Source organism: Artemia franciscana, chromosome 7, assembly GCF_032884065.1.
Source record: "Artemia franciscana chromosome 7, ASM3288406v1, whole genome shotgun sequence".
Classification (NCBI taxonomy): Eukaryota; Metazoa; Arthropoda; class Branchiopoda; order Anostraca; family Artemiidae; genus Artemia; species Artemia franciscana.
The window spans coordinates 11,525,856-11,550,873 of NC_088869.1; the positions used below are offsets into that span (position 1 = coordinate 11,525,856).

Sequence of the window (25,018 nt, forward strand, 5' to 3'; positions counted from 1 at the left end):
ATCATGGTAGTTGTTAGAGCAGTAAGAGCAGTAGTAAAAGCAATAGTGTTGCGTTAGTAGTAGTAGTAACAGTAGTAGCAGCAGTATTAATAGCATAAGCACTAAACATATGGTGCCTTTTGTCAGTTGGCCATCCCCTCAAAATAAAAGCCTCATAAAGCCACAAAAGTAGTAGTTGTAGCAGCAGAAAGGGTAGTAGTGCTAGCTGTAGTAGTTGTATCGGTAGTAGCAATGGTAGTACTAGTGAAAGTACTACTTCAGTCTAAGCTGTTGAAAAAAATTTCCTGTTTTTTCTTTCGTTTATTCTGTCCAAGAAGCAAGCCAATTTGAACCACAAAACATATAAGGCATAAAAGTATTTAAGAATATACTTTATTACCTTGTTTTGGTTCTTCAAAAATCCTTTGAATTAGATGACTAAGCCTTTCCTCATCATTTTCAGGAAGTTCCAAATTAATACACTCTGCTATTCTTGAATTTCGCACTTTTGACAATCCGTAGGCACATAAAATTTTTTGATTTAGTAACAAAACTCCGCTCCGCAGTTTATAAGAGTTTGACCAGAGTAATTATCGCATTTTTGGACCTAACAGTACTTTATGTGAACAATAGGTAAATTGCATAACTTACAGCCATTGCCAAGGGCATTGAGGGGGAGGATATGGGATCCAGCGAGACATAACTATGAACTTTTTAACTACGGCAAACAAAACGGGCAATCCAAAAACTTTGTTCTATGTATTTTGGCATTCATGGGCGTGAGAGGGGGTTGGTTGCCCTCCAATAGCTTTTGACTCTCAAAAATGGCACATTAACTTTCCATATCCAATTGAATGTGCTCCTTCTGATTTCAATACACACACACACACACACATACACACACACACACACATATATATATATATATATATATATATATATATATATATATATATATATATATATATATATATATATATATATATATATATATATATATATATATATATATATATATATATATATATATATATATATATATATATATATATATATATATATATATATATATATATGAAAGTCATTTCATTGAATTGCCTCGTCTCGTAACAATTTATTTTTCAGTTCTGGTTGTACTTCGCTGAGGTAAGGATGCTGGGACTGTTTTGAAAAAGTGCCTGAAATGAAGGGATGGGGATAGGCCCCTTATAATTATGGAAATTTTTAGAAGATACAGGGCTTGTTTTGCAGTACAAAGTCATCTTGGAGGGCCACTGCCAGTCTGCAGGGGTCAAAGAAGGTTATGAATTGTTCGATAAGAAAAAACATATATTTTATCATTATGGTGTTACAGGAGTGTAGGAGTTTGCAAAAAAAAAATTATTGACTAGTAAAGAAAAAACTGAATAGGATTTTCGGTCCAAAAGTGCCTGAAATAAAGTGATGGGGGAAGCCCCTTATAGGTCTGGGAATGTTAAAGAAAGGCAGGACTTGTTCTGTGGCCCAACAACAATTTTTGAGAGCCCCGGTAGGTCTGAATAGGTCAAAGTGGCACTAACAAATTTTGCAAAACAAAGTGGTATCCAGAAAATCTTATTTGGGTATTGTTTTCGCAAGATAACGGTAAACATTTCTCATATTTATGTCTAAAAAGGTCGGAAATCATATGTTTTCGCATGGGGTAAGATTCTTTTCGTAGTCTAGAGGATTTATGACATAATAGTTGCAAATACCACGAGGACCCCGCTATCTTCCTACACAACGCCATACGTTGTCCATAGAAATAGGCTATGAGAAATCCAAGATAGGAATTTACCGTGTCGAGCTCAGAAAGATTGTCCCAGAGTACCCATAGGGATTTGCCTTGTAGATTGACCAAATACTTTCAAACAACGTCCAAATTTTCAGTTTTTTCTAATAAGCCCCCTTCCCTCCTAAGAAAAACAAACTAGAACCTTATATTGACAATAGAACCTCCAAGTCTGCTAAAATTATTTCTTAGTTTTACTCCGTAATCACTAATCAATAATAAATATATAGATAGATAGATAGATAGATAAGTGTATTTCAAAAACCCGTGGGCCATATACACACAAAATATAAATAAATAACAGACAAGCAAGGAAATTAACAACAGTACGAACACGCACAAAAAAAAAACAGAATTCAACGCAAAAAGTACCTAATCTAACTACAAAAGAAATTAATCATATAAAACTTTTTCTTCTTATTAAAGATTTTTCTATATATACTCCCACTCGAAATATTGTGGTTGGGTTACTATTTTGTAGAATACCCGGAAGCATCAAATTAATCCCATGCAAATAAATTTCCCGTAAATCCAAGAGCACCGGGCATTTCCGGAGAAAATGATCCAAGTCTTCATCATCATCTTTACAAAGAGGACAAAGATACCGCCTATCAGGACCAACTATCATTTTATTTTTGTCGAACGTTTTTTGCCTGTTCTGGATTGGAAGACAATTTGCCCTAAGCTGAATCCAACGACGTAGAATCATAGCCGGTAAATTAAGTTTAAAATAAACTTCCTCCCCAAAACTAGGTTTTGCCTGATTATAATGTTGTAGGGTTGTAGAATCAAGAACCAGCCCTTGCCAATGCTGAATTTCCTGACTCTCTAATATAAATCGTACCTGGCTTTCTAAATTTGCTGGTACATCGCGAGAGCAAAGACCATTATTCCATAAATAAGGCATTCCTACTTTTTCTAGTAATGATTTAATTTGGGACGGCCACGAGGTTTTTAAACCACATTTCAACATCTCTTCATATGCCACTCTTACTAGTCTATCTTCATTACTCTTAGTTAACTTCAACCAGAATCTAAGCATTAAAATATACCTACGTAGCTTTAAAGAAAACAGGCCCATATCACCTTTCAGAATCTGTGAATGAGTTGTCTGATGTAAACCAAACACTCTTTTATAATACTGGAGCTGAAGGGACTCCAGTTGCTGCACCGTTTCTCCACCCCATATCTCTGCTCCATATTCTATTACGGGTAAAATTTTTGTGTTAAATATTCTTTTATGCATTTTTAGGTTTTTGATCCCCATTATCGTCGGGTTTCTAAATATAGCTGACATGGCCACCCTACCTCTCTTAATTATTTCATCAACATGACTCCTTAGGCTTCCATTTTCCGATAAGATAAAGCCTAAATATTTTATTCTTTTACTTATAAATAGTTCCTTATTATTAAATTTAAACGTATATTTTTCATCGTCCCCAACCTTCCTTTTTTTAAAAATAACAACTTCGCTCTTTTCAGTATTCAGCCTTAACTTTTTTATATGCAAATATTCTTCTATGAGATTCAAAAGAGTCTGTAGATCTTGCGGTTTATTAGCCACCAAAGCAATATCATCTGCAAATAATAAGAGAGATAGTTTTTGAGTCCCTAGGCTAACTTTCGGAGCCCATCTATTCTCTAGAAAATTAACAACATCATTAATAAAAATATTAAACAACTTAGGTGAAAGGGTGCTGCCCTGTTTTACTCCCCGCTTAATATCAAAAAGCTTCGAAAACCTATTACCAACTTGAATGATTCCACTCACACAAGTATACATGCTCACTATCAATCTAACAAATGAATGGGGAAGGCCAATATTTAGCATGGCATCCTTCAATAACTCTCTGTCGACACTATCAAAAGCCTTATGGAGATCCAGAAATCCCACATAAAGACAAGTTTTACCCTTTCCATATTTATCTATTAATGCCTTTAAAATAAACACACTATCTGTCGTCCCATACCCTGTCCTGAAACCTCCTTGTTCCTCATGTATTAAATTATTTGTATTTAACCAATTGGAAAGCCTGGTATCTAATATTTTCTCCAAAACCTTACTTAAAGCAGGGACAAGTGCTATTAAACGATAATTTTCATGAGCCTTCGGGTTTCCTCTCTTAAAAAGTGGTATAAACAATGATGTCTTCCAAGCGCTTGGCCATTGCCCTGACCTTAACACCTTATTACAAAGAAGAACAATTATCGGTATCAAAATGGAAAGAAAATTCTTAAATAACAATATTGGTATACCATCAACACCCGCAGCAGTACCACCTTTTAACTTCTTAAATATTGACTTAATCTCTTGGCCATTCACATCACCCACTAAATCGTAATCATGTTCTCTCATGGGATAAATAACCATCTCTGGGGTATGCGCTACCTCCTGAAGATCTGCACAAACACCTTCTAAATTATTTAGGTAATCAGGCCATGAATCAGCTTCCGGAACAGCCTGGGTATTAACATTTCTCCTTCCACTATCATTCTTTATATAGCCCCAAAACTTTTTAAAATCTTTATTTCTAAAATCATCAGCGATATCCAGTTTCTTCTTATGCTCGTACTCTTTTTTTTCTTTTTATTAAACTTTTATATTCTCTTCTTTTATCTTTATAATTAGCCAATTTTAGACTTTGATCTTCCGCGCTATCAAATTCATTCAAACGATTTAATAAATATTTTGCTTCTTCTTTCATTAACTTGCAATCCAAGTCAAAATATCCCTCATTCTTTTTTAATTTTTTAGTTAGGCCACATGATTCTGCACAACTGCCCATTATTTCATTTAACAGCATAATTACACTATGTGCATCTTTTTCATTGTCTTCTAACGCTTTCAAATTATTTTTTACATGCGAGTCCAATAGCTCCCTTCTAAATGCCTCAATATCTTTATCTGTTAAATCATTTCTAATTCGTTTTCCTAAACCTATTTTTCTATAATCTGCATTATAGAAATTTCTTAGTCGTGAACCGTGTTTCGCAAACTGCCCAATCTTCACCTCAAGCATAATAGCTCTATGATCAGATCCAACTAAATCTTATACTCCCATATTTATTGATTCAGGTACAAGTTGCGTATTAATTAGCACATAATCTACAACACTTGGAGTTGGACCCGAAAGGCAAGTGAACTCGCCCCTACCCTTATCCTTCCCAAACCTACCATTCGCAATCATCAGACCATGTTCCCCACAAAACGCCAGGAGCTTTCTTCCCCATACATTTATTTTTCTTTTTTCATCCTTGTTGCTTCGTGGTATTCTACAACAAATTGGGACAAAATCACCTAAATCTGGAATCAACACATCTGGGATCTCAGCCTCCAGGCCGGTATAAGCATTGAAATCCCCCATTATATATGATTCGGATCTAACCTCGTGATTACAACATGAGTAGCCCCTAAGAATGAAAACTTCAAGTTTATCAGATAAGCATGTCAAAAAATTGAATCAACTTGTCATTTACTTTTTTCGGCAAATGAAGGTCGCGAACTGATGCTTAGACTAGTAAGCATCCATTGCGCTATGACTTGTTACCGTTCAAATAATTAAAGGCTACTGCATCAAATTTCAACTATCGTGGGTCAAATTTCTCCACTATTTTACATTTAATCTGGACTTTCAAAATTTTGCGTTCCACCAGTAAAAATTAATAAAAAATAATTATTTATTTAGAGACAGCAGCGAGCACAAAGCAATTCCAAACAAAGTTGAAGCTGGAACAGATGCAACTGACCGGAAGTACACTTTTCTTGAAGCAACAGGCTGAATCGGCCGAAAATTGTTGATCAACGGTGTGCCATCAAGTTTTTGAAGCTCGTGAAATTTCGAAAGCTGTAAGAATACAAATAAAACATTAGGGGGTGAGTGAAATTACTGAAAACTATTGATTATGTGAAACTCTTGATTCTTGAAAGATTTTAAAGCAGCAAAATAAAATTTTAATTATTTTAAGATTAAGTCAGCATTAATTTGGCAGTTTGAAAGAGGAATTGAAAGAGAGAAAAATGAGGAAAGAGAGAAATGGGAAGTGACAGAGAGAGAGAGAGAGTGTAAAACCTTAAAAATATTAGTAAGGCATCGCCTATGCAGTAAGCTTTAAGATTATAAGCCACTTAAGAAAATGTCTAATTTATATAAATAGCTTCCAGGCTCTTCCTTTTTTTGAGTTATACAACTGGCCTTGATGTTTAAGCTGTAATTTTCATTAAAAGGTGAAATGCCTATTCACCTCAGTTGTTCTGGTCAAAAACAAATACACCTCAATATACAAAAATTCAGGATTCTAATTCTCTTAAAATTTTTTAATATTCCACTCGTTTAGTTCATGGTGACAGTTCATTGGTGAACTGTCACCAGGTGACAGTGTCAATTGGTGAATTGTGAATTAAATTCATGGTGACAGTTCATTGGTGAACTGTCACCAGGTGACAGTGTCAATTGGTGAATTGTGAATTAAATTCATGGTGACAGTTCATTGGTGAACTGTCACCAGGTGACAGTGTCAATTGGTGAATTGTGAATTAAATTCATGGTGACAGTGGTGTGAATTTACAGAAATATAATGAAGGTGATGGGGTTAAAATTTATTTTTCTATGTCTAGTGTTGGACAGTTTTGTTGTTTTCAGTTTCAAGGAGGATCAAGACCCCCTCTGCCCCCCAATTTACACCACTACACGCTCAAGATAGCCTACATAAAGGGCCTACATAAGGATACTTACTTATCTCGACAAAAATTGGACAAAAACAAAATACATTTGACTCAGTAGCAGTTTGGTCATATTAAGGCAAAATGATTTTTTTCAGCCACACAAAATATGAGAAATCGACACTTTTTTGTTTATGGTTTTCTTGACTCTCAAGATTTTTCTGAAAAAACTGTATTTATAATTACTATAAATATAACTTACCTGTTCTGACACATAAGAAATCAGTTTCTTAATTAAAATTAACGCAACGAACGAACATATTTCAATTACTTAAGAGGTATAATAAACTCCCTGTAATATCACAATATTTAGAAGAGTGAATATAAAGATTCAGAAATGAGATTGTCTATGCAGGATTAAGACTCTTGTTGATAGAAGGGCATCGCCAAGAGCTAAGAGCCACGTCTTGATCAAGACGGGACTACGATTGCAAAAAGCCTCGTTCATACTGGAGGTCCCAGGGACTTTTTTCTCTCTGGTTCAAAGAAGGCTTCAGTGCTTGGATGTACAATTGAGAAGATGTGTTGGTCCCTGTCCTGCACTGGTAATCGGAGCCATTGCTTTTCCTGAGGCCAAAATAATTTTAAGGATTTAAACAAAACGAAAATTGAAAATGTAGAAAATGAATGAAATAATTTTAGCAAAATAACTTGTGCTAATGGTTTTAGTTACTGATGGTGTCTTACGGAAAAAAGTTGGCAACGCAACGAATAGTAACGTTAGTAACCAATATGAGTGTAAAAGTTTTGATTAATGGCAAAAAAATGGCTTTTAGAAAGGTGAGAAAGTATTAAACCATGAAACAAGTGGGTTTGAAACGGAGGCCATAGATAAAATTGCTAAGGACCTGCAAGTTGCGCTAAACTGTGTAATAGTAAAATGACACGTCCGTAAAATGAGAGGGAGTAGTCAACCCAGACTTTTCCCAGTTAAAGATGGGAATAGGGCTACAGTTAGTCATAAGGATATAGTTAAAGGGAGATGGGCAGAGCATTTTAAGAATTGGCTAAACTGGGACAGAATTTAAGAAAAGATTTAAATGAAAATGAAAAATTTTTATGATACATTGGATGTGAAGTAGGATTTGTTTTGTGAGGAAGAACTAGTGAATATGCAAAAAAATTTAAATGTAATAAGGTGCCAGGAATAGATGAATGACTGAAGATAAGGTACTGAAGATTATAGATAATGTTTTTGAAGGAGGAGAAGTACCTATCAATTTAGGAAAACTTTAATTAAACCACTGTGTAAGAAAGCTAATAGGATTGAGTATGGTAATTATACAGGAATTAGCCTGGTGTCTTTAGGTGTCAAATTACTCAGTAATATGATATTTTTTTAGAGCGAAGGATCTCAAGAAAGGCAATGGCAGAAGACAAAATCTTATGTGGAAGAAAAGTTTCCTGGATTTTGCTTATGCTGATGATTTAAGCATCCTAGATGAAATTATGAGGAAAATTAGCTTTCTTTTAGAGTTTTTCCAGTTCACGGTGTTAGAATAGGTTAAAGAATTAATGTTACCCTTGACTGGTTGGGTGCTTTTTTTATTACATAACTGGTCGGGTGGGGTGCATATTTACCCCATAAATAAAAACGCTTGAAAATAAAAACTTTTTTTCAGACAGATACTTTTAATTTTACTTTTGGCAAATGCAATCAAATACAATATTTTCAGCATAAAATGAATCACCTAAATACATTCCGGACAAACTTTGCTGAGGTGGTCCATGTGGCCCCTCTTTTGGTGGATACTGCAGACCCTAGTCGTTTTTCCGTCAGCTGAACGAGGACAGAGACTGCAGTCCTGATTTTTCGGCCAGAATTAGGAATTCAGCGTCTGAACCACCTGCAGACTCACTTCTATTGGACGCTAGCTTTTAAAGTTCTCAAGGAAGTGAGTTGATGGATACTCTAGCCACCAAAAGAGGCTTCGTAAGGGATAGTCCCAATTGTGTGAGAATTTGTCGGCACAGCATCACCTTTTATTGGCTTTAGGTTGTGTTGACAAGTACTCATGTGCTTGTGCCTGCAATAGCAAGCATTGCAAGGAAGATTGCAAGTGGCCAGCGCTGACAGTGACGGCTAGTAGTGTAGCTGGTACATTTTGATGTGAACTGTCAATGCTAGATTTATTTCCATTGTAAAACTCGTGTATCTCCGGCTCGCTTTAGTTTGTATCCATCGTGTTTGTATTTTGCATTGAAGAGATCAAAGCTACTGCTCTGCTATTCTTATGCACATACGATACAATAGTCTTCTTCTTAGCAAATCCAAAATTTGAGGAACCAGGGTCAAGATCCCAGTGCTGAAGAAACACTGCTGGGAGCTCACGCTAGTTCTTGCTGAAAGTTCCGACGTAGGTAGTATTCTGTTTGTTCAGCTCATCAGCCAACTCAATCGATGGGTACCAATTTTCTGCGGTTATGTTTCTGTTTGTGTTCAAGACCGGCACATCCATAGTCAAAGCGGTGCGGCTAGGAATGGATATCGACTCAGTTAAAACCATCTCATTGGTTTTGCCACAATATGTGAAGGCAGTAGATGAGTTGTAGTTATGGGCATTAGTCAAACGCTGTATATTCAGTCCTTACTAGGATGGCTTCAAGGGATGTACATTCTAAACACAAATTGGCCCATGAAGGGAAACGATTATTTCGTCGATTTTCAAATCCTCAGATTGGGCGAAACTCTTGTTGCATTTTGTAATCAAAGCACTAAAACGATCTATAATAGAAGCTAAACGATCTTGACGTTGTCGATTCCAAAAATCATCAAAGGGAAAACAACCCTCGATTAACAGAAAGAAGGAATGAAAGGGAATGGCAAAGGAGGGTAAAAATATTCAAATTCTTGGCAAGAAATAATTTTGGAACAGCAAAAACGCCAAATTTACTTCAACAAATATTGCAAGACCTTAAGCATTGGTATAGGTAAATGATGGAAGTAGTGCAACTATATTCTCCCTATTGAGTGTTAGCCAGTCAGGCTCTCCAACAGCCCTTTTTCAAAATATTTGACCCAGACATTTTTCTGTTGTTTCTTTTTTTGTTAAGTAAGTGGTCAAGTGGGGTAAAAACCTACCACAGACCCCCTAACCTCCTTTCTGGATGGATGCAATAGGTTGAGGGACCCACAAAAGATTCCCCGTGGGGTGTTTGAAGATTACACAAAACTATGGTGGCGCATCCCCAGAGATAAGTGAGAAATACGAGTACGTGTGTCAAAAAGACTAAGTGAATAAGGCTAGGACTATGTGAAGATGAAAAGGTGACACTGTACTACTACAATATTGATTAAATGGACAGATTCACTTACATTGGTATCAATATTAGTAAAGACGTTGGGAGCTGTGAAGATGTTAAAAGAAGAATAGCCAAGGCTCGAGGTGTTTTTTCACAGTCGAAAAAAGTATGGAAGTATAGGAAAATAAGTATGCGAACTAACATCGGAATTTTGGAAGCTACAGTGATGACAGCGGTGAACCATGCTCCTGAACAAGGGTGCTCTGAAAAATAGACACAGATTTGCTAGATCTTTTCCAGAGAAATTACCAACGGATTGCTTCAGATACCCGGCTGACTGACCGTATTTCAAATAATAAGCTGTACGAAAAGTGTGATTTGATCCCGTTTTCTAGGGCTATAATGAGAGAAATTTTGAAATGGCTAAGGTTAATTTTGTAGATGAAGGATGCCAGATTGTCAAAAATTGCATTTTTAGGCCCACTGTCTAGGGCTAAAAAGAAAGCTGTTTGTCCATGGTTAATTTGGGAGGAAGTCGTAAAGAAAGAACTCAAGGAAATTGGAACTTCATGGGAGGGTATATTGAGGGAAATTTAAAATTTATTAGGATCGAGAACGAGCGTACGTGTCTGTGTTGACCTCAAGTGGCTTGTTGCTGCGGTGATTTGTCAGTGTTAGGAGTAATACCATAATCAAACACCAGCCTACACTGTGGGAGAGCTATTATTCCTACCAAAGATAGAACAGAGAATCAAACTAGTATGATGTTCATAAGTAAATGAAAATTTTGTTTTTGGCCCGGGGACAAGGGCCACTTTAAGACAAGTTGCTACTGAAATACAGTGATCGTAAATATATCTGTTTGCTGTTACTATTTGAGAAAACTTTTCTTCGTCAAGTTTTCTTAATTTGTCTTGAATGTAATTAGCTTTTTTAATATAGTTAATTAACTCTAGGCATAGCAGTGAGCATATCCTACTTTTCTGCTTTTAAACCAGTATTCATATGGCTTTTATGTCACTTACATTGATGGCGTAAGCTACATGTCAGCAATTCTGCATTTGACTTACATGAATTTTCCACTCAAACGCAATATTCACCGAATCTACAAATTTATTTTAGTTTTTATAGGTCTATTTCAAATCATCTAAATTACGGTGCTAAGTTCCAAAAAATAAATAGAAGCATTACAATGGCTGAACAGCTAAACGGCCTCCAAACATCCAACAAGAACAACAGCATTCAACAAGGTAATAAAGCAACATTAATAAATAACCTGTTTGCCCGCTTCAAACAACTTTACTTCGGGTATAAATAAGGAAGGGTGAGGAGCTTGCCCCGACCCCTATACTTTACTATCCTATAGTAGCATATCTTTTCGTTCTGTTATATCTTTGGAGAAATCAGTGTCATGGTTGCATCATAAAGTGATAGAAAGCTACAACCTAGTGAGTAGTGAACCCCAGCCTATTGTATTCTCTTGCATCTTCGTGCTTCTCAAGACGAAGCTCAATAGCTATCGAAACCCAGTGCAGGACAGCTGTATTATTTAATTGAGCCCTAATAGAATGCCGTACTCAATATTGAACCCCTGTGTAGCATAACATGTAAACAAATTTTGAGTAAATATTTAAGTCTGTTAGAAAGAATAAATGAACAAGAGAAGGAATAAACAAAAGGAATAAATGAGCAAAGGAATGGTAAGATTAAAATTTGGTCTGCAATCTCCCTTTTGAATATAATGTGATAATTACAACAGCACAATTTATTAAAAACAAACCTCATAACGGAAAAACGAAAAGTGAAAAACCTCAGAAACACTACCAGTATTTTTTACGCTAAAAGTGAAATTTGGTATCCAATGTGGAAATTTTATTGACTTACTTGTTTATTAGATGCTGTGATCGGGGTTGTAAATACGGTCCAGTATACTGCTTCATTGCAATCTGGAGTAGTTAGAGATCCATGGTATCTATAAAACTGTCCAAGGTCAGAAGGCAGAATATTTTTCAACCGGAATTCTGAATCGTTTCGAGAGGTATTTGTTTCAGCAATTGTTACTTCGTGGAGCATGTCTATGATGGGAAAAAGATTTGGGTTGTCACTTTCTGATTCCTGAAAAAATTGAATTTAATAACTGAGTCCTGGCAAATCATTGAAAAGGTGGCCACTGTAATATAGGCCACCATGATTTAGATATATCACTGAAAAGGCAATGGGTTTTTATAAAGATGATTCAGATTATAAGAAATTTCTTAGGGTACCAAGGACAGCGAAAATAATAGCTAATTTTTTAAATGAAAACTTTCATTTCAAATTATTGCTTTTTTATTCCTTTTTATTGTCTTATTGCTTTTATATCAGGCTTTGATTCACATATTTTTTTCGAATGACCATATGTTACGGGCAAGAAAGTGGTAATGTGAATTTTAAACGTTTTAATTACTTCAAAATAAAGTTCCGTGTCTTATTTGTAGGTATATTAAAAATGTGCATAGTATTGCAAATTGTTTCAACAAGCTGCTAGTGCTTAATGAAGGCCAGTTACAGGAATACCAGGTTGAAGTTTGGCCCTATCAATGCTAGGATTATATAAGTCCTGAGGTTTCACTAATTACTTTAGTGACAATAGGTCGTCTCATCACTATGAAACGTGTCATCATAGTGATTTCATCGTCACATATCGCTGCCAAATCGATGCCAAAGTGATGCCAAATCGGCTTTCTTTTTAGATTATTAGGGGGCTAGTGTGTGGAACTCCAATCCAGAGAGTCTCCGGTCCGCTGAGTACCCGGGGTTGTTTAAAAGTAAGGTGAAAAATTTATTCGTTAAGTCAAGGCTCATAGTTTTTTTCTCGTTATTATTATTGTAATTATGTGACGATGACAAATTGGTCATATTTTTTTGGGTGTTTTTTTTCTTTTTCTTTTTTTTTGGATTTAGTTAATTAGTAGTTAGAGATTTATTTAAATGCACCTGCCTAGCTACAAGTACTTTTTGTAGCTTTCTAGGGGCAGGAACTGACAGTTTAGTTCAATGTCTTGTTTGGTTGTAAATAAATGTGAACTGAGCTGAAATGAATACAACCATATATTTATCTTTAAAAACTAAGAAAATATAATCCCTTCTATTTTTAATAAAAGAGACTACCATAGCGTATTCAAGTATGTTGTTTTTATTAACAGCGGGCACAAAATAAAAAAAAAAATGTAGGTGACCTATCAGCAGAAAATAAACTTGAAAGATTCGGCAACACTGGAGTAATTAGTTTAGTTTATACATTACCACGGTTCAAAATAGCAAATATCTACTGCCCTAAAATTGCGTAATTTTTAGACTGCCAATAGAAAAAAATTGCAGTTTTCGGGTATGAATAGGGTAAAGATGGGGCCAGGAGATAAAAAAAAATGTTAGCACCAGAAATTCAGAATTTGCTCTGATTAGCTAAAATTTAAACAACTAGCCACAGAGCCGTAAGACTTAAAATCCATAGTTCTAGCAGCCGTTTCGATACGTTTGCATTCATAAACAAAATAATATTTCTTTGCACATAACCTTAAAGCACAATTAGATTTAGACATGAAGGTGGTTGGTGCAATACGAGCAAGTGCTTGACTCAAGGGGCAGGGACAGATCTCATCCCCATCCTGATTATGTATCAATAATATTTGTAGCTTCAGTATGTCGAAAAAAGCTGTTAGAATTCTAGCTCTGAAATTTTTTCGTGTATAAAATTGAATATGATCGGATTTAAGCAGTGAACGCCATAGATTATATGGTCAGCCCTTGGTGCCGGACATACATTTGGATCCTAAAGTTAACCTTCTTAGTGCTAGTATATATTCTCTTTCTTTGGTTAATGTAGTTCATAAGCATCGTTATGGCTACATATTCTCCTGTTAAATTCCAGCTATTCACAGGCGTGTACATATGGCGGTGGGCATACCAACGCCTATCCTTCGTTAGGAAGAACTTATAGCACAAAAACATTTAGTTCTTGCGAAAACCCAGTGGTTTTAAAGAGATCCTTAAACAATTATCTCCCTCATACACTTTAAAAATCAATTTTAGGGCCAAGACATCCCTAAACTATGCAAAAAGTCAGCAGACTTTTTTTAATTTCCTAAAAATTAGCAGTACGAGCCAAGTATTGAAGAGGAAAAGCACAAAAATAATGTAATCAAACAGTTCGTGGTAACGAACTGTAGTAAGGAGTGACCCGGCTCAATAGTAACCAAAACTCTAAAAAATTGAATTCTGATATCAATAGCTACATCAAAGGAATTGAATTTTAATGCTGATTTTAAATATATAATTTTCATCAAGTTTAGTCTTACCCATCAAAAGTTACGAGCCTGAGAAAATTTGCCCTATTTAAGAAAATAGGGGGAAACACCCCCTAAAAGTCATAGAATCTTAACAAAAATCACACCATCAGATTCAGCGTATCAGAGAACCCTACTGTAGAAGTTTCAAGCTCCTATCTACAAAAATGTGGAATTTCGTATTTTTTGCCAGAAGACAAATCACGGGTGCGTGTTTATTTGTTTGTTTTTTTTTCTTTTTCCCAGGGGTCATCGTATCGACCAAGTGGTCCTAGAATGTCGCAAGAGGGCTCATTCTAACTGAAATGAGAAGTTCTAGTGCCCTTTTTAAGTGACCAAAAAAATTGGAGGGCATCTAGGCCCCCTCCCAAGCTCATTTTTTCCCAACGTCAACGGATCAAAATTTTGAGATAGCCATTTTGTTCAGCATAGTCGAAAACCACAATAACTATGCATTTGGGGATGATTTACTCCCCTACAATCCCTGGGGGAGGGGCTGCAAGTTACAAACTTTGACCAGTGTTTACATATAGTAATAGTTATTGGGAAGTGTACAGACGTTTTCAGGGGGATTTATTTTGTTTGGGGGGTGGGGCTGAGGGGAGGGGGCTATGTTGGAGGATCTTTCCTTGGAGGAATCTGTCATGGGGGAAGAAAAATTCAAGGAAAAGGGCGCATGATTTTCTAGCATTAATATAAGAAAACAATGAAAAATAAACATGAAAACGTTTTTCCAAATGAAAGGTAGGAGTAATTGAAACTTAAAACGAACAGAGATTATTACGCATATGGGGGGTTCTAAAAATACTTTAGCATAAAGAGCGAGGTATTTAGGAGGAGATAAATACCTCGCTCTTTATGCTAAAGTATTTTTAGTAATTTCAACTATTTATTCTACGGCCTTTCTGATTCAGGGGTCATTTTTAAAGAATTGGGACAAAACATAAGATTTAGTGTAAAAAACGAGGTATTAACGAGGATACAAACCCCCTTGTACACATAATAAAAATATAAGATTATGAAAGTTTGTTACGTAAGTTACTAATTTATAAGTTACGTATATTTTTTACTAATAAAAACTTTCGTTAAAAATTAAAAGTTCTAGTTGCCTTTTTAAGCAACCGAAAAATTGGAGGGCAGCTAGGCCTCCTTCTCCACCCCTTATTTCTCAAAATCGTCTGATCAAAACTAAGAGAAGGCCATTTATCCAAAAAAAGAACTAATATACAAATTTCATTTTAATAATTTATGTGGGGAGAGCCAAAACCAAACATGCATTAATTCAAAAACGTTCAGAAATTAAATAAAAAAAAACTAATTTTTTTAGCTGAAAGTAAGGAGCGACATTAAAACTTAAAACGAACAGAAATTACTCCGTATATAAATTGGGTTGTCTCCTCCGCAATCCCTCGCTCTTTACGCTAAAGTTTGACTCTTTGCCACAATTCTACTTTTTAAAACAATTAAAAGCTTTAGCGTAAAGAGCGAGGGATTGCGGAGGAGACAACCCAATTTATATACGGAGTAATTTCTGTTCGTTTTAAGTTTTAATGTCGCTCCTTACTTTCAGCTAAAAAAATTAGTTTTTTTTTATTTAATAACCAATAAAATCCAAAAAACCTATTGTTTAAGTTAAGGCTATTTCAATTTGATTAAAGTGGCATTAAAATTTCATAAGCATTGACATTTCGAACTCGGTATTTATGATAAAGAAGTAAAAAATAATAAAAAAAAATACAAACTTTTTGTTTAGCCTCGGACCTTTCGAAGCTTTGGGCTGGGAGTCATTTGAACTGGAATTGACTCTGAAATGCTAACTAATAGATATGTTCTGAGGGTAATGAAGTAATAATTATTTCGCTATAGTTTAGATAAGAACAGGAAAATGACAGGTATAAGATTATTTTCTTGTATAGACACGGGAGCATTATCGATGGAATCTTTTCATTCCGTGCTTGATACACGTGAAGAGAAATATTACAAAGTATTCTACCAAAAAAAACAAAAACAAAAAAATAACATACAACCCTCACAAAAAAACCCAGCTCTTACAGATTTCATGTCTGGGTCTCCTTGTTACACGATACTAGTCAAAGAGTCTTTTGGGAGACAGGCCAGAATAATTTTTTTTATGCTCTTTTATGAAGACTGCACACTCTTTGATAAAGACAAAAGAAAAAAAATAGCAATTTATTTGTTCCCTCTGTACAAAAAAATAAAAAGGACACTATGGTTCCTTATTTGTGTTCAACTCAATTTATTATACTAAAAAATGTATTATTACTATTATTGTATCTGTTTCTTTTAGCTATATCACTTTGTATGGAAGGAGTTGCCGTAAGTCTCATTCAATCGAAGATTGAAAGTCATTGTGCCCCTTCTCTGAGCTAAAAATAATTGGAAGGCGCCCAGGCCTTATTCAACGCTTTTTCAAGTTAACCGTCTTCTCAACTCTCAAACACATCCAATAAAAATTTGAGATAGTCTTTTGGCTTACAAAAATCAATAGGGGCATTTTATGGGAATAGTATGAGCCCCACAGCTCCTGGCGCAAGCTCTATGAATTTTGCAACTTCCCCAGTGTCCTCCAATAGGTTTTGTTAATGGCAAGTGGGTTGATCTTTGTTCTTTGATCATGTTTGATCTTTGGTCTCCAAAACAGCTAAGGGTATTAAGTTAGAACTTTTAAGGCGGGCTAAAAGGGACGTTAAAATAAATCAAAATACGGTATGCGCAGTGAAAATGTCAAAAAAATGTATTTGTACTACCTTAGGAGCTGCTAAGGGTATTCAATTCAAACTGTAAAGAAATGTTGAGGAAGATGTTGTAAAGATAGTATGCCTATCTAGGTTGTTGATAAATAGAAAAAACTAATTTTTTCAACTAGAAAGTAAGGACTAACATTAAAACTTGAAATGAACAGAAATTATTATGCATATAGTAGTGTTGCGTCCTCCTTGACATTTCACTCATCACATAAAATTCTTTTAATAATTAAAGATAAGTTTATTTTCGGTAATTAAAGAAAAAGAAAAGAAAATTGTTCTAATCAAACGACCCTTGTGCGTCGTTTGGGGGTCGCTCTTAACACCCTTGGGAGTCGCTCTTAAAGTCCATATTTAGGAGTTTCTTTTACTATTGTGCCACGTCGCTTTTTACTTACAGTTGGCTACCATAAAACTATTTGAAAAGGGCGTGGTTTCTAATGAACGGCTAAGGGAATCAAGTTGAAAATTGCAGGGCATGTCTTTTAAACCAAATCAAAAGACATCCAAGGAGTGAAAACTGTACATTTGTAAAATCCCAGGAACACCTAAGTACATTGAGTTGAAAATTTCAAAGAAAGTTGAGGGGGATGTAAGTATTAGTGGGGGCATAATTCTTTTAAATATGTACATTGAGAGTGTATAATAGGAGCTACTAGTCCCTCAAGATGTTATTACGCACGCCTGTATTTGACACGTACACCTGTAGCGGTATAGTACACTTACGTAAAAGGGACTGTTTTCTAAAGGTACAGGTGCTAATTAACTAATAAGGAGAGTTTACTTTGGTTTTTATTGAATAGGGTGTATTAGTTATATCATAGTTTTTATTTTTACGTAATAGGACGTGTTAGAGTCCACTAGCCAAACGGGGAAGTTTTATTAAGACATTTTTATTTAAGACCTTTTTTTTTCATGACATTTGAATAGGTTTTTAAGACATTTTCTTTATGACTTTTAGATCATGATTTTCTTAGTTCTTACGTAATAGGGAACGTTAGCCAGTATTAAAGATGATGCATTTACACTTGACTTGTTTTTTAAGGGTCCCTAGGAAATCTCTGCCTGTAACCAAGGAGGACACACACATGGCATGTTGCATAATAATTTAAGAAGTTTTTTCTTTCAGGGTGTTTTTTTTCTCACTGAACCATTATAATCTACAAATTGTTTGTCCGCATGAGGACTTGAATATAAGACCAAAGATTTCCCCCGAAGACCAGACCGTTGCCTAAGCCTTCTGGATCAGTAAACTATTTATAATATTTTCATTCGAGGAGCACTTTTTACTTGATAACCTATTGTATGCAAGGCAAACCTGCTGTCCCATATACTAAGTGATTAAATGATTTGCAATTTCTCAACCCTTTGCACATGAGACCACAAATATCCCAATCCTATTGATTTTTGGTCTATTATGCACACCTTCCTATTAGAGCGTTATTAATTTTCTAAGGTGATCTACACAGATTGAGTTAGCTGTTCAATCAATGAGATATAACACAGCACTAGCCTTGGATATTTCATTAGATAAATGATTACGTATTGAAGTTTAATCCTGAAACAAGAAATCTAAAGAATTAAGGCTTTTTTACTTGCAACTATTATTAATTGAAAACAAATTTACAAACATTATTAAAACACAGAAAAAGAAATTTAAAAATAAACAAACAGAAAAAACGTCAAAAAAGCTTATAAAGGATAAAATACAAGCAAATAGAACCATGATTTAGAGAAAGGTTAGAACCCTAGCAACCATTTTCAGCGAATGGGTTGATATTAAAGATAATTTTAAGCATATTAAGAGGTATTTTTGAGCGGTCCTTACGAAAATACTACGCTTCTGCTGCTGTAATAGACGCATAGGCAAGAAAAAAGAGACACAGTTCTTGCAATTGTTTATTTCTAAGACCTTTTAATGAAAATGCCACGTTTTTGAGCCAAGAATACGCCTATTCAAACCACCATTCAGTCTAAACACAATTCACTGATTTCAGACTCATACCAAAGGTAAGCTGATAGTAATATTTTTGTTTGAAGGAATCTTGATAAATTTCCACTTCATATGTCTCTAACTCAATAAAGAATACGATTGATTTCAATCTCTCTCAGACTTCGATAAAAACGTAAGTCACTTATTTCAGACTATAATATACCACATTTGAGCTGGTAGTAATGTTTGTGTCTGACTGAATCATGATAAATTTCCACTCCCTATGTCTCTAGCTCTAAAAAGAATCAATTTTTTCTCTCTGTCAAACACTGGTAAGAACATAATTTTTCTAAGACTCTAGTATACAACTTTTGAGCTGGTAGCTTTGTCTGAATCTGACTAAATCTTGAAAAATTCTTACTTCATATGTCTTAAACTCTAAAAAGCAAACTGATTCATCTCATTCCGACTTTGGTATATACTAAATTCACCTATTTCAGACTTTATTATACCAGTTGTAAGCTGTTATTAGATTCTGTTCCTGAAACAATCTTGATAAATTCCCGCTTAATATGTATCTAATTCCAGAAAAGAATCTGATTCATCTATCTCAGACTGTGGTAAGAACATAAATCATCTATTTCAGACCCTCGTTTATCGCTTGGAAAATGATAGTAATGTAAAGATATTAGTGTCCATTAGAAGTGGTATTTGAAGTGGTATTCAGACTAGAGTCTGAAATAGGTGAATTAGGCTTTTTTTATAAAGTTTGAGAGTGGTGAATCGGACCCCTTTTGGAGTTAGAGACGTATGGAGTGAAATTCTATCAATATTTGGCCAGATAGAGACTCTGCTATTAGCTGACATTTGGTATACTAGAGTCTGAAATAGATGAATTAGGTTTTTAGAAAAGACAAAGAGAGATGAATCAGATTTCTTTGAAGTTAGAAACCTATAAAGTGAAAAATTATAAAGATTCATTCAGACACAGACACTACTACTAGGTCACAAGTGGCATACAAGAGTCTGAAATAGATAAATTAGGTTTATACTGAACTCTGGAAAAGATAAATCGGATTCTTATATGAGTTAGAAACATATGAAGCGGGAAATTATTAAGATTCAGACAAGTACAGACGCTGCAAACGCTCACAAGTGATATACTAAAGTCTGAACAGATAAATTTGGTTTTCACCAAAGTCTGAGAGAGATGAATCAGATTTCTCTGGAATTAGAGACATAAGAAGTGGATACTCATCACTCTCTCAGAATTTAGCAAAAACCTATTTCACCTATTTCAGAGTCTAGTATACCACTTGTAATTTGATAGTTGTGTTTGTGTCTGACTGATTCTTAGTAAATTTCCATATCATATATCTCTAACTCTAAAAAGAATCCGAATTTTTCTTCTCTAACTTTGGTAAGACAATCACAATTTCTTAAACCATATTGGCCTGCCATAATATAAAGATAGAAAACGATAAAAAATGAGGTTTTTAAAGGCCAAATGAAAATACTGAAGAAAACCCAGAAAGTGAATTTTTCGAGAGAAAAACAGTCTTTTTTCTTCAGCCAGATCAAAATGTTATAATCAAGAAAAAAGCAAAAATTAATAAACAAACGTAGAATGTACAAGAAAACCAATTAAAAACGAATGAAAAAAACTGCCAAAAAACTCAAGATAAATAAAAATCAATAAACGACGAAATATTATAAGAATTAAAATCAACTACCTAACAAAAATGAAGTTAGTGTTTCGCCAATATCGACAGTTTGCTCATAATCCAAACAAATATGAACTGGCATCGCTGGATACTAACGAAAAACTGAGAAATAAAAAAAAATTATTTCCCTCAAACAAACGAAAGAGCAATAAATAAATGGGAGAGCCAAGTCACCTGATTTCTGATTTAACCATTTCATTTCTTGCGGATTCTCTTTGAGAATTAAGGGGTTGCCGGTATATTTCATTATGTGATTGGGGAAGTGGTTCAACGTTTATTTCAGAGATTACTAAATCATCGGCTGCTCTTTTGAGAAAACCGAAATACTACTCATGTATTCTTAAGTAACCTGAATCCCTGTTCAAAGCGAGACCTAAATGTTGGTATTTCTAAATTTTAAGTGCTTCTCTCTAGTGCTGGAGAATACTTTTGTGATGGAAAAATTAAGTTAGCTTTGTTAAAGAAAACAGTATGGATGATTAAATATGTGTTGTGAGAGGGCAGAGAAACTTTCAGGTTTTTTTCTGCTTTTAAGGGTGTTGTAAATGAAAAAGAGTGCTGAGTTAATTTGTCCATAAGTCGTTAATCAGATTTTCTGATGCACCAAAGACCACAAGAGCAAGGAATTCTGTACACACCAGAGTTTTAACCAATTGGGATAAGGTCTTTACATTGGTAAATTTAGTAACTGATAATTTTTCTGGGTCTATAGTAAGTGTAAATATTATTTTTCTTTAGATTTTTGGAAACGTGGTCCAATACCCTTTTAACGTACGATAGACCAACATAAACTGGATTTACCCTTTGATTTGCGTTTACTATGTCACTATGTGATAGTAGTAGTAGTAAGACAGCACTAGACCCTTAAGGTCTAAACCGGCGGTGCTGATCTCCGTTTCATGGCCCATCAGTCAGGAAGTGCCGTGGGGGGGGCAACTATCCTTTGCTTTCAAACACCCTTCCTGCTTACCTTCCCCAGATTTCTCCAGGTACCCATTTAGAGCTGGGTCGACTCTGGCTGAGCTTACAAAGTCACGCCACTGACCCTCGTCCCAAACTAAATAACTGGTCACAACTGGGATTGAACCCGTGCCCCTGGACACAGAATTCCCACGCCAGCACGCAAACCACACAGCCAGGTTGGCTCGAAATTACCACTATGTGATAATTTTTTAATACTTTTTGCAATTTCAGAATTTATTAAACTTATTGGATAACCATTCCCAAATAAAATATCTCTAAGGAGGTCAAGCTCTGAATCCAGGAAACTGAATCCAGGAATCCAGGAGAAAATACTTGCAATGCTCTATCATCGAGAGATGTGACTACTCCTCTTTTCACAGTAGAAAATTAATTAGAGGAATAATTTAAGTAACGGTGACTATGTTTAGATTTTGTGTATGCTCAAAACTTGAACCATGTATCAATCTGGTGAACCAGGACATCTATGAAAGGAAGACTTCTTTCTACCTCTGATTCCTGAGTAAATTTAGGTTTTTGATTCGAGGATTTAAGCAAGTGAATGAAAGTCTCCCGAGATTTGTCACTATGCCCCAATAAATAAAAATATCATCTTGAAAATGACACCCAAAATTCCAGTTTACAAAAAGTTTACAAAATAGCTCTTTCTTCAAAGGTTTTCCATGAAGATATCAGCCTCTGTTGGCGAAAAGGGGGCGCCCTTTGAAAACTCATATTTCTGTCTATAAGACATGCCCCTATAATGGGAGTAAAAAGAAATCCCGTTCCAAAGGGCAGTAAGTGAAAGAAGTTTCTAATTCGAAAGTGTGGATTTTTCTGATATAGATGGGTTAAAACTGAGATTGTCCTCCAAAATTCAAAATGGCGCTGAAGAAGAGAGGCCTTTGTTCTCTCGAAATATTCGTATTATCAGTTTTCTTCAATATTTTCGTTTGGCATTTAAAACCCAGGTTTTTGATCGTTTACTTTCTATATTAAATAAAAAAAAAGTTTTGTTAATAAAAGTAAGGAGCAAAAGTAAAACTTAGAACGAACAGAAATTACTCCGTATATGAAAGGGGCTTTTCCTCTTCGACCCCTCGCTCTTTATGCTAAAGTTAAACTATTTCTCTTAACCCTATTTTTAAAACAGTAAGAAACTTTATCGTTATTAATTTCATTAAAAAAAACTTGTTTTTTTATTTAATTTCTTGACGTTTTTGAATTAATGCATGTTTTGATCTTGGCTCTCCGCACATAAATAATTAAAACGAAATTTGCATATTAATTAATTGCAATTAATCAGAAAATTTTGAGAAAAAAGGAGCGAGGGAGGAGGCCTAGTTGCCTTTCAATTTTATGATTACTTAAAAAAGCAACTACAAATTTTGATTTTTTACAAACGTTTTCATTGTTAAAAAATATACGTAACTTAAGAATTAACTTACGTAACGAACTTCTATATTCGTATGTTTTTATTGCGTATATGAGGGTTTCAACCCTCTTCGATACCTCGCTCTTTACACTAAAGCTTAAATTTTGTCCCAATTCCTTAAGAATGACCTCTGAATCTCAAAGGCCGTAGAATAAATAGTTGAAATTACTAAATAAACTTTAGCGTAAAGAGTGAGGTATAACGAGGAGATAAACGCCTCATATGCGTAATAATTTTTGTTCCTTTTGAGTTTTAATGTTGCTCCTTAATTTCAGTAGAAAAAACTTTTCATATTTTTTTTTCATTGTTTTTTCAAATAATGCTAGAAAATCCCCCTTCATTGAAATCATCTTGTACCATGAGAAGTTTCTCCATGGAAATATCCTCCTAATTACCCCCCTCCCCTCAACTCTCCCCCCTAAACAAAAAAATCCCCCTGAAAACGTCTGTACACTTCCCACTAACCATTACTATATATAAACACAGGTCAAAATTTGTAACTTACAGCCCCTCCTACGGGGACTGCAGGGGAGTAAGTCCTCCCTAAAGACATAGTTATTAGGTTTTTCAACTATTGTGAATAAAATGGCTATCTTATAATTTTGATCCGGTGACTTTCGGGGAAAAAATGAGCGTGGGAGAGGGCCTAGGTGCCCTCCAATTTTTTTTGTTACTTAAAAAGGGCACTAGAACTTTTAATTTCCGTTAGAATGAGCCCTCTCGCGACATTCTAGGACCACTCAGTCGACAAGATCATTCCTGGGAAAAAAAACAAAACAAAAAAACAAACAAAAAAAACAACAAATAAACACACATACGTGATCTGTCCTCTGGCAAAAAATGCAAAATTCCACATTTTTGTATATAGGAGCTTGAAACTTCCACAGTAAGGTTCTCTAGTACGCTGAATCTGATGGTGCGATTTCATTTAAGATTTTATTACCTTTAAGGGGTGTTTCCTCCTTTTTTCTAAAATGAGGCAAATTTTCTGAGGCTCGTAACTTTTGATGGGTATAACTGATCTTGATTGAATTTATATATTCCAAATCAGTATTAAAATGAGATCCTTTTGATGTAACTATTGGTATCAAAATTCAATTTTTTAGAGCCGGGTCGCTCCTTACTACAGTTCGTTACCACGAACTGTTTGATATTTTAGTAAAAACTTATTTAATTTATTTTAGACTCTGGTATACCACTTGTGACCCGATAGTAGTGTTTGTGTCTGACCGAATCTGCAAAAATTCCCACTTCTTATGTCTCTAACGCTAAAATGATTTCGGCTCATCTATCTCTTTCTCTTTCAGACTTTGGTAAAAAACCTAATTCACTTATTTCAGACTCTAATATACCACTTGTGAGCTAGTAGTAATGTAGGTGGACGACTGAATCATGTTAAATTTCCACATCATATATCTCTAACTCTAAAAAGAATCAGTTTCATCTCACTCTGATTTTGGTAAAAAAGAAATTGCTTATTTGAGACTCTAGTATACCACTTCTGAGCTGGTAGTAGTTTCTGTGTCTGACTGAATCTTGACAAATTCTCACTTCATATGTCTCTAACTCTAAACAGAATCTGATTCATTTCCCTCTATTTTGGCAAAAACCAAATTTATCTATTTCAGACTATAGCATACTACTTGTGAGCTGATAGTAGTGTCTGTGTCTAAATGGATCTTGATAAATTATCACTTCATATGTGTCTAACTCTAAAAAGAATCCGATTCATTGCTGTCTTACTTTGGTAAAAACTTAGTTAACCTATTTCAAGTTCTAGTATGCCACTAGAATCTGAAATACGCCCTACCTAATTTTTTTCCAATACACTTTTCTGACGCTCAATCCTAATGAAATATACCAAAGTAATATAAAGATATAAACTTTAGAAACAAACTTTGGGTATATATTTGCACATTAGGAGGGGGAGAGGTAAAGTATAGAGAATCCGCATGCCTATTATGTTAGGTACAATTGCACAATTATTCTGCATATTATATAGTAAGAACTGTCTTCTAACTTCATATTGTCAAAATACTTTATCCCATCCCAATCCCCTAATGGGCAAACATATATCCTAAATCATAAATTTAACATCCGTTCTGTCACTTCACTTTGTCTTGA

At 34.9% G+C, this 25,018-nt stretch overlaps 1 protein-coding gene across 1 annotated transcript in view; it reads right to left on the minus strand.

The window, feature by feature from the left end:
- Positions 1-5,449: 5,449 nt before the first annotated feature.
- Positions 5,450-25,018, minus strand: part of LOC136028848 (carbonic anhydrase 2-like) — a gene marked incomplete in the record, with an annotated part of 41,523 nt that continues 21,954 nt past the window's right edge. The window contains 2 exon segments of the mRNA XM_065706781.1: positions 5,450-5,634; positions 11,637-11,867. Of these exon segments, the coding sequence (XP_065562853.1) occupies positions 5,464-5,634; positions 11,637-11,867 (402 nt within the window).